The sequence below is a fragment of the Podarcis bocagei genome (genome assembly GCF_964188305.1).
Source record: "Podarcis bocagei genome assembly, chromosome: 3".
Classification (NCBI taxonomy): domain Eukaryota; kingdom Metazoa; phylum Chordata; class Lepidosauria; order Squamata; family Lacertidae; genus Podarcis; species Podarcis bocagei.
The window spans coordinates 16,722,004-16,737,179 of record NC_138127.1 but is presented as its reverse complement, the minus strand read 5'-3'; the positions used below and the strand labels follow the sequence as shown (position 1 = coordinate 16,737,179).

The window sequence follows — 15,176 nt, the reverse complement described above, 5'->3', positions numbered from 1 at the left end:
GCTCTAACCCAACTGAGCTATTTAGGCACACACAAATTTCCATGAGCTAAATATTAATCCTCTTTTTTAAAAAAAATAGTATGTATTACAGTACTAAAATGGCCCAAGAAACTAATTCCTGCAGCAGTTGGCATCTTAGATAGCACAACACCACTGTGCTAAGTGCCTTACTCAGAGCTAACTAATCTGGAAAGCTGTTGTTTTATCTCTGTGAGGACTTAAGTGTTCCTCTTCAGTAATCATTTTATGTTGAGTGCATTCACCAGTAATTTGCCTGTGGAAAAATTGCTTATTGATGCCGATGGATTCGATGCTGGAGATGGAGAACTCTTTACCTCCTTAGTTGCTCCTTCCATTCCAGACAAAATTCTATGTTGTTCATTTTTCATATTGTAATCCCACACGGACCCATTTCACCTGTATGTGGCTCGGTAGACACAAAGCCAGCACATCTTGCCATTGTAAGGAAAGCAGATGTGTGTGATTCAGTCTTCATAATGCAGCGATCTGCCTCTACGAATGCCACCGCTTTTTATGTGGCATATAAAGATCTTCCTCTTCCTGTGCGTGCACGCATTCATTCATAGTCTTTGTTCTCGGTTTATAAACTTTGCTTTTAGCTGGAAAAATAGAGCAGTAATTGCTATTCATTCTGATCTCGCAGAGCTTTTGATTAAGCCTTCAGAGGGACACCGGAAGCTGCATTCTACTGAGCCAGTGGATAGCTCAGTTGGTTAAGGCACGGTGCTGGTAACACCAAGGTTGCAGGTTTGATCCCCGTAAGGGACAGCTGCGTATTCCTGAATTGCAGGGGTTGGACTAGATGATCCTCAGGGTCCCTTCCAACTCTACGATTCTGTGATTAAACTACACCTGGCAGCAGCTCTCCAGGGTTTCAGAGAGGGATTGTTTCCAGCCCTTGCTGGAGATGTCAGGGGTCGAACCTGGGACATTTTGCATGTAAAGCAGATGCTCTAGAGAGAAAGAGGGCGAGAGATACATAAATATGGTGGTACCCTATGGAGAGATGTATTCCTCTTCCATTTGGGTGTCTGCCTTCCTAGACTGGAAGGCGAGACTTCCCCTCATGGCAACTGGCCCCATTGATGGCTGCAAAGCAAGGATTCTTTCCACTTGATCTTGATTCTTTTTCTTCTGGATCTGTTATACCTTGCTCCTCGGTTTATATTGCTAAGCAGATGGCTGTGGTATGTACATGTTTGCTTGCTTGATCAGTTTGCTTTCAAGAAATGTCTTTTTTCTCGCATTTTAGAGCATGCCCTAGTAATAACCCTTGGGTAAAACTGGGAACCATGATGCTCACGACAAGCCCGCAGGACCAGAAGGAGAATGCAGGGAATGAAATTTTGAAATTCTGCCGCTCTTTATATGACACAAAGCACGTGCTCTCCGCAAAGGTGAGTTTGTTTTCTTAAAAGATTCCTAGCAAGAGATGAGCCCATTTGCATGCGTAGCAAATTCATCAGTGGCTGTGTTTGCAGTCAACATTCTGCTTGCGAACATCACAGAGGCATCTGTTCGGCCAGTGTGGGGAGCGCACCTGATCCAGCAGGGCTCTTTTCCTTCTTCAGCATAGGAATACATTTGTAAGCAAGTACTGAAATAAGTTTGCCTTAACTGCAAACTCCTTCCATGCAGGCAAAGCACTATTTCCTCCGTTCATCAGGCATTTTTGCTTTCTAACACCCATTCGTTTTCTCTGGGCTTTGCTCCTCGTGCAAGCCTTCTTACACAACCCACTCACTAACAGATGGAGCTCCTTCAGGGTGCGTGCCAGCCAGCCATACATCCTTTTGGGAAAGTATAAGCTGAATTTTCTTCCCATTGTTACCCCCACCCCAACTGACAATCAGTATCACATAGTTCCTGGTGTCTACTGAGCCTACTCAACCCTCAATGGGCCGTTGGAGAGAACAAGGTCGCTCCTTTATTGAGATTTTTGGGTTTTCTAAGATTTTATTTTCGTACTGCTTCTGCTTGCTAATACCTCCCTCTTGTTCCTCGGTGGCCCTGTTTTGACTCTTATTTCCCCCAGCACAAGGATTTTGAGTTTACAGTTAGAAGGAAGGGTTGTTCATGGCGTCTCCTACTGTGATGCTGAAGGTATTTAGCAGCCCATTTTCAAGTTAAGCAAGCCTATGCCAAACATAGGTGGCAAAGGCAAAACAGAGCTGCAACGTTCTGGGATTTGGCTGTTCGTGTCCCATGAGTGTTTTGTTGCTTCTTTATCAAATGAATGGTCTAAATCTTTCATTCACCAGCTGTACTCTCAGGTGAACACCTGCACTGGAACAATAGGTGAATAGGGTGACTGAAAGTACTAGTCAACTTTAAAGTCATTTAATTTAGTTTTCTAGTCTTTTCAAAGTTGCATCTTTTCCACTTCATTTTTGGTGAAAAGCAACAACGAAAGCGTTACAGAGCACAGGACGAAACAGCGAATATTGTATTTCTCTAACACTGAGCATTATCTGTAGTTTCACACAATGCATGTCTTGGAACTGCAATTTCTGCGTGTCTTGGAAGTCCAATTTATTGCCATGGGCACAATGTTTGCAAAAATAAATGCTGATGGCTGTTAGAATGCAAAGCCTGGGTGAAGCAGCAGTTTTATAGCATCAGTAACATTTTATATCTGCAAACCCATCAAAACCTTAAGTGAGGAAGCATCATCATAAGAAGCTTGACAGAACAATAAAATTTCTTTCAAAAGAACCCCAAAGATTCTAGTTCCTAGAGCCTGGACAGCATGGGGGGTAGGATAAGTAACTAAAGCACAGTAGCAAAGAGCTACAAGAAATACACTCAGAACGGTTTCACCGATGCATCTAAAACAGTGGTGACTTACAGACTGGTGGAGGCATAACACTGTGTCCCATTTAGCAGTGGCTAACAGACAGGGAGCCAAATATGGGAGCATCCTTCCCAGAGCAAAGTCCCCTCCTGCTTACTCATAGCTGAGCCGCTAAGATTGTTTGGGCTGCTCTTAAACTGTGATATAGACTAACCCAAGAAATGTGATTATCCTAAATTTGCATGATTTAGCTACTGCCCATTTCGGGAGCCAGCCAAGCACACAGTTGGCATTATGAATACTTCTTTTTTATTATTTTATCTAGAAAAATGTAGAAACCACTTCATCATAAGACGTGTCCATAGATAATTATCAGTAAAAGCACAGATAAAAGCAGCAGAACTTTAAAAGCAAGTATGAGTAAGTAGGTAAACTTGCTGAAATAAAAATAAAGCTTTCAGCAAGTGTCTAAAACAATGGCCTTGTTCACACAACACAGTAATACTAACTATGGCTTACCAGGATGACACAAATGTATGGGATCCCAGAAAAGGAGTCCCAACCACTTTGCTTCTTCCTGTTTTTTTTTCTTTCTATTTCCACCCACCACCCACCACCCCACACACACACCATGTTATGCTAAGCCAAGGTTTAAGTTAGTGTATTGTCAAGACCTGGACTTGTGCTTAACAAGGAGAGAGAGATTAACCATGAGATATAGCAACACAGGACTGAAAAGAGCCAGGAGCAAAGTGGTTGTGAGAGGCTTTACAGAAGCGCACATGTTTGAATCTAGGCCTGAAGCCACCAGTGACTCAGCAACCTTGCCCAGCCACCCCAAATGATTTTTAAATGTATAGTTCCGTGTAAGTGTCTATAATTCATGTATAGTGAATGTGGATCCCAGTACATTGGATAACCAACAGCTAAATCCATATTTTTTTTGCTCCATATGATTAGGAAGTATTCCGGCAATACCATTGAGTTACTATGGCTTTATTGAATTGCATTAATTGTTTGGATTTAATTCACTCTTTGCTTTATATGCTATCAGGTTTTAAATTAATAGCGATTGCAATGGTTATTGTTTTTCAATGCTCTTTTGGGCCGCTTTGAGCTCAACATTTTCACATTTGCATTCTGAACACAAATACAAATATTAAATCAAATAAACTCAACAATTTAGCCTGGCATGTAAATCAGGCCAGTATAGTGAGGGTGCAGGAAGTTCTAAAGAACAGATCTCTGACACACAGCAGTATTGGCTTCTGACAACTTCTTGTTTTTATTCCAGTCTTACTGCACAAGGAAATAAATATTTAGATGCTGTCTAGTTTCTGGCCTTCCTGTCCATTTCCATTTAAATGTGAATAGGTATTGGTAGTAGATAGAAGTAGGGCTGCTCAGCTCTGGTTCATGATGATGATGATGATGATAATTATTTATTATTATTATTATTATTATTATTATTATTATTATTATTATTATTATTAATTTATATCCCGCCTTCCCCAGCTGAAGCCGGGCTCAGAGCGGCTAAAAACAGTAAAATGATACAACATTCTAAAATCATTTCATTACAAAATCAGTTCAAATCAGATTAATGGCAACCATTGGGCTAGAGTTCTGTGAGGATTGCCAAAGGAGGGGGTCAGGCTGTGCCTTGGACAAAGGCCTGGTGGAACAGCTCTGTCTTGCAGGCCCTGCGGAAAGTTGTCAAGTCCCACAGGGCCCTAGTCTCTTGTGACAGAGTGTTCCACCAGATTGGAGCCACAGCCCAAAAAGCCCTGGTTGAGGCCAGCCTAACCTCTCTGTGGCCTGGGACCTCCAATATGTTTTTGTTTGAAGGCCGTAAGGTCCTCCGTGAGACATACCAGGAGAGGCGGTCCCATAGATACGAGGGTCCTAAGCTTGTTCTTGACTTGTCCACCTGCAAGTGGGCCCAGAACTGACCTCATTGCCAAGATGGGGCTTCTAAAAAGTTTTTTTTACGTAAGCTTGCGTTTGGATGTCCCAGTAAATCGTGGTTGAATCCTAGTGGTTTTGCAATTTTTTCTCAGATACATTAGCATTCCTGCCTGTGGTTGCAGAGGTGAGATGACAGATGTACACTAAAGAGCTTTGGTAAAGGTAAAGGGACCCCTGACCATTAGGTCCAGTCGTGGCCGACTCTGGAGTTGCGGCGCTCATCTCGCTTTATTGGCTGAGGGAGCCGGTGTACAGCTTCCGGGTCATGTGGCCATCATGACTAAGCCGCTTCTGGCAAACCAGAGCACTGCACGGAAACGCCGTTTACCTTCCCGCTGGAGCGGTACCTATTTATCTACTTGCACTTTGACGTGCTTTCGAACTGCTAGGTTGGCAGGAGCAGGGACCGAGCAACAGGAGCTCACCCCGTCGCGGGGATTCAAACCACCGACCTTCTGATTGGCAAGTCCTAGGCTCTGTGGTTTAACCCACATCTGAAGAGCTTTACAACACCATAAAAGGACATTTTGCAACAGCATAACAAAGAATTAAACTTTGGCATATGTTACAGCCCCAGTGGCCTTCCCTTGGCTTGTTGGGGGGACAAAGCAGCGCAAGGTGTCCAGAGGAGGAGCTGCTGAGGCTCAAAGCCACAGGGTCTTTTCTTTCCCAGCAGAAAGGGAGGAGGCGTTCAGTGGGAGGGACAGGGCAAGGGAGGAAGCAAGGATGCTGCAACCAGTTACCTGACATAGAAACAGCACAATCTCCTCACATCTCAGGCTGCTGCGTTTTTCATTTCCCAACAGGAGGAGGATGTGGTGGCGAAAGAATGGCCAGCCACTAGCTGTGGAAGGTGTGGGGGAATTTTGGCTCTCCAGATGTTTCTGAACTACAACTCCCACCATCCTTAGCTATTGGCCATGCTTGTTAGGGCAAACGAGAGCTGTAGTTCAGTAACATCTGGAAGGCCAAAAGTTCCCCAATCCTGGACTGTAGCATATACGTGCTCTCAAGTCAAGAAGAAGCAGCTCTTAGTAAAACTATGAAACTCTCTTTAATGTCTGTCTGCCTCCTCTCTTGATGTGCACAGGCGGTGTAAGTGATTTGATTCTTCTCTGTGCAGATCACATAATAGGAATCCCCAGGTTGCCTTTTATCTACAGTGCAGCAAGCAATCTCTTTTACTCGATTTATTCTTTAAACGTCTCAGGCTTAATTTCCACTGGAGGGTGTTCCTCCTTTCTTCCCCCACCCCCAAGCTTGTTTTAAAATGTTTGACTTTCATTTTACACTTGACGCAAGGTTGCCTTGAACTCGAGTTCGAGTTGTGTCCCTTTGTTCCCATCCCTTCTGATGCCTGACTACGCAAGATTTCCTTTGCTTTTTTCAGTGCATAAAAGATCTCTGTTTGCTGCTCCTCGACCAGTCCCTTCTGCTGCCGTCCCTGAAGCTGCTTCTGGAAAGCAGAGATCAAGATCTTCACTCTGTGGCACTGGAACAGATAACGGCTATTGCTAAGGTATGAACAGCTGAATTAACCATCCTTCCTCGTTTCAGGTAATAAATTAGCTCTTTTATCTTCATGCAGGAAACCAGGCCCCTTGAGTCTGTTACCGTTACTATGACTTTCGAAAGCTTTTGTGTCTGCGATCTGCAGAACCATAGGGTTAGGCCTCTCTCTTTATGTGCTCGAGGTGATTAAAACTAACAATCTTTTATCATCATCATCATTATTATTTTATGTTATCTGCCCAACCAGTTATATAGCAAAATAACAAAAGACCTTCGTGGCTGCTTCATGCTTCGGTTGCTTGGTTGTTTTATGCGTAAGCCATTAACGCTCTATAAACATGAATATCTTGAAGTATATATAGCGGTTTTGTCTGTAGTTGTTCCCTGTGGATGTGGCAGAAGTATTTGGCTAATGCAAATGTTAATGCTACTGCTGTCTGAAATGAAAATTCTGAGATAACAAAATATCATATATATATATATATATATATATCCCCATAAGAATCCAAAAGAAGCTAAGAAAGCCTAAAAGAAGGATTAGGAATATCAGACAAGAGTGAAAGGGTGCAAAAGGCTAGTATATATAAGATCACAGATAACAGTCTACAGAGCACTCCAGTACGAGTGCCCATTATATCTAGTTTGTGGCACAGGTCATCATCCATCAAATCTTGAGCGCTGCGGTGTAGTATGTTTACATGGTGCCCAGGATGCACAGTTGTGCATGCTGGGGGTGGGCCCTGGAGGGGCCATCTCACCACCAATGTCGATAAAGCAACACCATCCCTGAGCTACTTTGCGAAGCCTCCCAAAGTGGGACAGGGCCCTGCGCCACCTTGCGAGGCTGAGATCTTACCAGATTCCCTGCCCTAAACGGCCTTGGCGAAGGAAGAGAATTGATGCTAGCTCAGCCGTTAGGAAAGGTGAGCTGAACCCTCTCTGCTTCCCACGGAGCAAGAAAGTGGGAGCGTTCCCTATGCCAATTTAAGCGTTTGGTCGTTTTTGTGGTTTTCTTTCGCAAACTCAACCCCTGTTTACATTAAACAGGAGAATCGTAAGTAGCATCTGGAAAGGCAAATCAGAGCCTATTGATTTCCCCGACACAGAGCTAGCACATCTTACAAACACGGCTATGGGAGAGGAAATGCAGTGCTCGCTTGCTGATCCAATGTATTATTTAGCCATTCGTTGCATGATGCTGACAGCTTTATGGATGTTTACATTTAAAAGGATGATGCTGGAAAGTGCTGATGCTGGGGATTCGACAGCTTTTGCCTGCAATAAAAGGACCAGCTCCTTTCTCAGGCTTGTCTGAAATCGCAGAATCCTTGTGTTGTTGCCTAAACTTCTGCAAACTGCCAATTTCATCATTTTCCCCTCATCAGAAATAAGTAGGCCTTCTTCAACAATGAATATTGCAAATGAATAATTGAAATAACTCTAGTGTTGCCTGTTTAAGTGGTTTGTGGTAGTGGGATCTAATGTTTGCTTTTAAGAATTGTTTGTCTCTAGGAAAAGACGTACTGGTTTTGCATTTTTATTTTGTTTTTTGAACTTTGATGTGTGAGCGGGAAAAGTTTTAAGATTGATAATATTTCTTTGAGTAATGCTGTGTGGCTTCCAAATTACATATTTAACCCTTCAGACAAGTATTACTTTTCACATTTTGTCCCAATACTACTACTACTACTAATAATAATAATAATATTTATCAATTTCTAATATTCATAGGAAATGAGATCATTTTCACCATAGATGGTCGCTAGGCAGTTTACAGTACAATTAATAAAACAATCTGTCAATCAAAATAATATGTTTAAAGCAAACAAGAACCACAGATAGAAGTGTTCAGTCAATAGACATCATGATACAACTTACCTAAAATACTTGCTGTAATAGAAATCTCGTCAAGCACCTGCAGTTTAATAGGGAGGAGGCCTAGCCAATCTCAAATGGGAGCGAGTTTCACAGAATCAGGCCCACAATACTAAATGCTCAGCTTCCGGTAGTTACCAGCAATGCTCCTGTGCTGTGGGGGACCCCTAACAGGGACTCCCCCAGTGAGCTAACAGATTGGGCAGGGATATAAGGATCAGACACGCCTTATGGTATCCTGGACCCAAATAAAATGAGAACCTTGAACTTTACCTTGTGAGATATAATAATTATTATTTTATTCATTCATTCATTCATTCATTCATTCCCCACCCATCTGGTTGGGTTTCCCCAGCCACTCTGGGTGGCTTCCAATAGAATATTAAAAATACGATCAAACATTAAAAACTTCCCTAAACAGGGCTGCCTTCAGATGTCTTCTAAAAGTCAGCTAGTTGTTTATTTCCTTGACATCTGATGGGAGGGCGTACCACAAGGCAAGCGCCACCACCAAGAAGGCCCTCTGCCTGTTTCCCTTCTTGCAGTGAGGGAACTGCCAGAAGGCCCTCAGAGCTGGACCTCAGCGTCCAGGCTGAATGATGGGGGTGGAGATGGGTGTGAGCTTTCTGCTCACAGAAGGGTTGGCAACAGAAGACCCCTGTGCACAGAGCCTATTGCACACAGGAGAGGTGAGGGATGATGTGAATGGAGGCTGGATCATGCCCTATGTCTTTATTAAGCATTATCTCTTACTTCCACCCATCTTTTGTAGCTTCTGCAGAGCGCTGTTTCTACACAAAAGATCTGAAAGAAAAACAAAACTTTTAAACACCCTTTTTCATCTAAAGCTAACAAAAAAAACAAAACAAAAAATTGTTGCTGGCAATGGGCCACTTCTCATAGTATTTTATATTCATTGCCAGAGTATTGAAGGTTACGTTTGACACAGTTGGCTTGTTTTCCAATCAAATTTATAAATATAAAACACTAAAGGAGAACATTTGGAAAATGAAAATGAGCTTTAGCTGCGGATTTCTTATACTGATCCTATGTTAATAAGCTAAATAACAATTACATAGTTCTCCAACTTAATTCTTTTTCTCCTGCATGGGCACTGGTTTCGGAGCAAACAGCTTTAGCCCAGTTCTTTCTTTGGGAAGCTTTTCAGTTTTTCAGTAATGCCTTTGTCCTTAAGCCTCGCCTTTTCGCTGCTTCGGAAACAGATTTAGCTCTGTGTGAGTTTTTCACATTCACCTGGCTAAATAAATGAGCATCAATTATAGCCCAAAACATTTCCTTCCTGCTGTGCAGAAACATACCTCGCGTGGTCTTGCAGTGGGCACACCATATGTGCAGTGCTCTTGGGTCAAGGCCACCTGAAACTGCAGATCCCTGGCACAATCGTGTGCTTTCAGCATTTAATGGGATTTTGTTGTTGTTTAGCTTGTTATAGTCCTTACCGTTTGCATTTTGTAAGTCTATAAAATCAAACTTAAGGTGAGTGGCAGCTTTCCTATTAATAATCTTAAAAGTTAAGTATTAAAAGATTGGCCCTCAAGACACCTGTTGAAAAGAAGTGGGGGAAATACCATGTGACTCATAATGTTCTAATACCTTTGCATAAAAAGATGAAGGACCCTTGACAGTTAAGTCCAGTCGCAAATGACTCTGGGGTTGTGACGCTCATCTCGCTTTACTGGCCGAGGGAGCCGCCGTTTGTCTGCAGACAGTTTTTCTGGGTCATGTGGCCAGCATGACGAAGCCGCTTCTGGCGAACCAGAGCAGCGCACGGAAACACCGTTTACCTTCCCGCCAGACTGGTACCTGTTTATCTACTTGCACTTTGATGTGCTTTCGAACTGCTAGGTTGGCAAAATACCTTTGCGTATTTGGCCCTTATTTTGCATTTCTGTTCAGTGTGCCTTCCCTACCTCTGCAGCAATGGGGAACCTCTAGCTCTTGGGCTTAACTGGGCATTTCTTCCCTGGTTGACCTGCAGCATGGTTTGACTCAAGCCACACCCACCTGCTGATCAGCTGATGTCACATGACATCAGGCGTGGGACTGGTAAATGTGCAGGGCCAAATGGTAAAGGAAGTACAGTGGTGCCTCGCAAGACGAAATTAATCCGTTCCGCGAGTCTCTTCGTCTAGCGGTTTTTTCGTCTTGCGAAGCAACCCTATTAGCGGATTAGTGCTATTAGTGGTTTATCGGCTATTAAAGGCTTAGCGGCTATTAAAGGCTTAGTGGATTAGTGGATTAGCGGTTTAGAAAAAGGGGGGGAGCGGAAAAAAATCGGAACACTCGCAAGACGTTTTCCTCTTGCAAGGCAAGCCCATAGGGAAAATTGTCTTGCGAAGCAGCTCAAAAATGGAAAACCCTTTCGTCTAGCGGGTTTTCCGTCTTGCGAGGCATTCGTCTTGCGGGGCACCACTGTATTATGAGCACACTACAAGTCTGCTCCCAATTCGTCATTCCCAGCCACTGGTAGTATCCAATGTTTGTTTCTACTTGGACACCTTTTTTTTGTTGCTCTGTGATGACAGAAAAAAGTGCCCAATTCGACAGGTGCCAAGCAAGACACCAGGGGTCCTTAGGTCCTTCTTTTCCAGCCCTCCAGCCAGATCAGCTTCTTTTCCCTTGTCTTAAAGGGCTATTTGCTTGTTTTCTTTTGGTAGCTGCATCAACTAAGAGGCAGGCTGCACATTACATTTGCCAGACAAGAGCAGCCCACCTCTTGCCTGCTGAGAATTTTTTAGGCTCCCCTGCTGACAAAAAGCAGAGGAAGCTGGAGAGGACTGCAGTCACAGAGAGAGAAAGAGGAGCTTCTGGCTGGTCTGTTATTGTTTAGCTCTCTCCTTGGCAGTTAATCTTCCCCTAGGAGTTGAGAGATGGATAAGCAGAAATTATCCACTGGGGAGAGAAATGGGCAAAAACCAATAGTGAATTGGCCAGACACTCCTCTTGCCTGCATGTTTAATTGAGAACTCCTCTGGTTTTCTCCACCTGTCTTTAGTGTAGGCCTCAGAATTATCAAACATCAGAGCCCAGACAGCACATGAATCCAGGATTCCAGTACATTGGTATTCATCTGCTTTTCTTCACCTTTCTGAAACAAAGCTATAATTCCATGTGATAGTAGGGGTTTGTGGGATCATTCCTTCAAATAAGCAAATACGTTGGCACCTCTTCTCTCAGAGTGTCTGTATTTGTTCATTTTTTAAATTGAGTATTCAGGGATCCGAATGCACTCCTAACTCCACTTACTCAGGAGTAAGCATCACTGCATTCAACAGGGCTTCCTTCTGAGTAGACGTACCGTATTTTTCGTCCTATAGGGTGCACCGGCCCATAGGACGCACCTCGTTTTTTGGGGGGGAAATGAATTAAAAAAAATTATTCCCCCCCCCCGCCCTGGCTGCCGCCCCAAGCCTTGCGCTCACCTGCCTGAAGCACGGGGCACCCTCCGGAGGGCTCCCCGTGCTTCGGGCGACAGGCTGCCGCCCCAAGCCTTGCGCGCTCTGCGGGACCTCCTGCCGGGAGCGCAAGGCTTGCGGAGACTTGCAGGGGCTGCAGGCTGCAGGCTGCTGCCCACAAGCCTTGTGAGCCCGCGGGAACTCCCACCAGGTTTGCAAGGCATGCGGATAGCTTCCTGAAGCCTGGAGAGCGAGAGGGGTCGGTGCGCACCGATGCCTCTCGCTCTCCAGGCTTCAGCGAAAGCCTGCATTCGCCCCATAGGACGCACACACATTTCCCCTTCATTTTTGGAGGGGAAAAAGTGCGTCCTATGGGGCGAAAAATACGGTAGTTAGCTTTGTGCTGTTAGCATTTGTGGACACAGTTTGCAAACCTGGGAAACGCTGTCCCCTCCACTGTCATGTAGCTTTCAGATTTTCAATGGATGAAAAGTTAGTGAAACAAAGGAATTCAGTCTGAAAGAAACAAATAAGTGGGGACAAAATGAGATTTGTTTTGATGTGACTTTAAAAAAATGAAAGCTCAGAGTGTGGGGCCCTGCCTGGGGGCGCCAATGAAGAACTTTGCAGGCACCATGGCACCAGTAGGCATTATGCAGCTACTAAAAAGCTAAATAAAAGGTAAATGACCCCTGGACGGCTAAGTCCAGTCAAAGGCCACTATGGGGTACAGTGCTCATCTCGGTTCAGGCTGAGGGAGCCGGCGTTTGTCCACAGACAGCTTTCTGGGTCATGTGGCCACCATGACTAAACCACTTCTGGTGCATGGAGGACTGTGACGAGTGCCAGAGCACACAGAAACACCATTTGTCTCCCCACCACGGCGGCACCTACTTATCTGCTTGCACTGGTGTGCTTTTGAACTGCTAGGTTGACAGGAGCCGGGACAGAGCAATGGGAGCTCATTCCGTTGCAGGGATTCAAACCACTAATCTTCTGATTGGACAAATCCGAGAGGTTCAGTGGTTTAGACCACAGCGCCACCTGCGCAACTATGCAGCTACTATGCTGTACTTAAAATAGAATTAGCCTGTTTCTTTTGTACAAAGTATTCGTAATGAAGTACCCAACCTTACTTACTTGTAGAATCATAGAATTGTAGAGTTGGAAGTGATCCCCAGGGTCATCTGGTCCAACCCCTGAACTGCAAGAATCTCAGCTGAAGCATCCATGAGAGATGACCATCCAACTTCTTCTTAAAAACCTCCCAGGAAGGAGAGTCCACAACTTCCCAAGGGAGACCATTCCACTGTCCAACAGCTCTTACTGACAGAAAGTTCTTCCTGATGTTTAGTTGGAACCTCCTTTCTTGTAACTTGAGCCCATTGGTTAGAGTCCTACCCTCCAGAGCAGGAGAAAACAAGCTTGTTCCCTCTTCCATAGGACAGCCTTGAGGTCCATCTGATTTGGTGATGACTGTGGTTTGAAGGCTGTGATTCAGGCCATTTTGCAGTAGCTCAAGGGGAAGACTGGCACTGCCTGCCTCCCATTCAGGGGCTGCCCTCCCTGCTGAGCAAGTGTTGTCCAGGGATCCAGCTGTTGGGCTGGAGCCCACTCTGTGTTATACACTGAACCATTGAGATAAGACAAGCTGTATTTCTAAATAATTTCCACTGTGGAGTCGTCGTGGACCATTGAAGCATTTCTGGCAACTGTGGGGGACCACAGGACATTTCGGCTGCTGCCACCTGAATAATTCTTCCTGCTGTGGCAGTCATCAGAATGCAGAAAGTGGCCACACACTGAGTAGCAACAATATATGTTTATATATCTTTTTAAAACATATGCCAGACAAAGAGGCATTCGCTCTTACTAAACATAGTTGGGTAATTAGTGTTTAATCTGCTGGAGTTGCACTTGTGGATGAGTGAGGTTTATGCAGCATCTTAGAGGGTGGATTGTCTTTTTATGTGCATCTTCTAATGGCTTCTTCATTCATTTTTACCTGGAGGTTGAAAGTGTGCTTTGTTCTGTTTAAAACAAGTGTGGCATTCTGTGAAAGCACCCTGCTAAATCAGCTAACCTTTAAATAAGATATACAGATATGCACATATCAGCATGAGGCCAGCTTTAGTGTCAGTTCACCTTACCTAATAGGTTTTGGATAAATTGTAGGGACAGGGCATGCTGTTCACAAATCACTTAAGCTTGCTGTACTGGCACTCAAACTAGCTTAGTCTGCTGGAAGCCAGTATTGCCACCAACTAATCTGGAAGTCAGCGGTAGCTTGAGGGTCGCAACCTCATGAGCCACTCTTGCAAACACAACAGCTTGTGGGATTGATCTTAAGGGTCCCAACCCTTGCGCAAGGGTATTTTTGGGTGGGCTGACTGGTAAATATGCATGAACGCCAACTGCATATTCGCATGATGAAGTTCTGGAGAATTGTACTGGTCCTTTTTGATAAGATTAGCTTTGTGTTGTGTTCTTTTGCCCTCCCGTATAGGCTGATGCTTCCAACTGTGACTCTGAACTTCTTTCCTTGCTCCTGGATGAGAACTTGGTTGCAGACTGCATCTCCACTGTCCTTTATCCTCACCTGATTAATCACTTGCTGGCCAAGCAAGAGGAAGGACGTTGGGATATAGAAGAAATAGCAAAGCAGCTGCAAGGAGCAGGTTTTGTTGCAGAGGCGGGTTCCCTCCTGATGGCATATAAAGGAACACATCCTGCACTCCGGACCTTTGGAGCGGCCCTTGAAGCTGTGCGGCGCTGGATTTAAATGGCTATGCCTTTAAAGTTATACTTGGTGCCTGAACTACATACTGCTTTTCAGGTGGAAAGATGTTTCCAAAGAGACATCGCTTGAAAGGCTATCCTTCAAAATAATCATTGCTCCTTTGCATTGCATAAAATCCTGGCAATGTGCATACTTCCTTGCAGTGTTACCCGTCCTATCCCTAGCTCTTTTCCTAAGTTATATCTTACATCAGCAGGTTGGAGTGTATTCAGTGCAACCCAAGAATTATATTTGGGTAAAGAAAGGTTTTCCAATTCGTGCCACAACGGACAGCAACGATACTCCACAACTTCACCTCCAGTATAAACATATAGATATAAATTAAAGGAGTTGAATAGGACTAATCCCCTCACTTCAAAGGGAGCAGAATCTTCAGGGCATCTTAAGAGTTTGCACTTTAAGCTGTTTGGAAGTTAATTTCTAAATTTAATTGCAATGCATTGTGTTAATTAAAGGCTTTCTTTTCAACCAACTTGAGCTGCTTTTGTTATGTGGCTTCTTCCTTTCCTCGAAAATATAACATCTTTCTGATAAATTGATTCTACTGCTAGATTGTGTACATTCTCAGAAGGCTTGCTCTCTGTTATAAAACCTGTTGTGATCATTGAGCACGTAACTGAAGCATTTCTGTTTTCTTAAGGGGGAAGTGCATTTCTTCATTTGCTGTGGGAGCAAGAATAGACCTACTTTTGTAGACAGGCAGAAGGCGGAACTCCATCCATTTTCTCTCCATACACAGCCCCAACCTACAGACCTTTAAACGAAAAGTGACTTGGGATGCCCATTCACA

General features: G+C 44.2%; 1 protein-coding gene across 2 annotated transcripts in view; it reads left to right on the top strand.

Annotated features, from left to right (window-relative positions):
• The window catches only part of NBAS (NBAS subunit of NRZ tethering complex), a 186,168-nt gene extending 171,305 nt beyond the window's left edge, over positions 1–14,863 (top strand). For both annotated transcript variants that reach the window (XM_081188936.1, XM_081188935.1), the window contains 3 exons: positions 1,274–1,418; positions 6,174–6,302; positions 14,093–14,863. In XM_081188936.1, coding sequence (XP_081045062.1) covers positions 1,274–1,418; positions 6,174–6,302; positions 14,093–14,368 — 550 coding nt within the window. In that variant the 3' untranslated portion in view covers positions 14,369–14,863. The remainder of the gene's footprint in view (positions 1–1,273; positions 1,419–6,173; positions 6,303–14,092) is intronic.
• Positions 14,864–15,176: the final 313 nt, after the last annotated feature.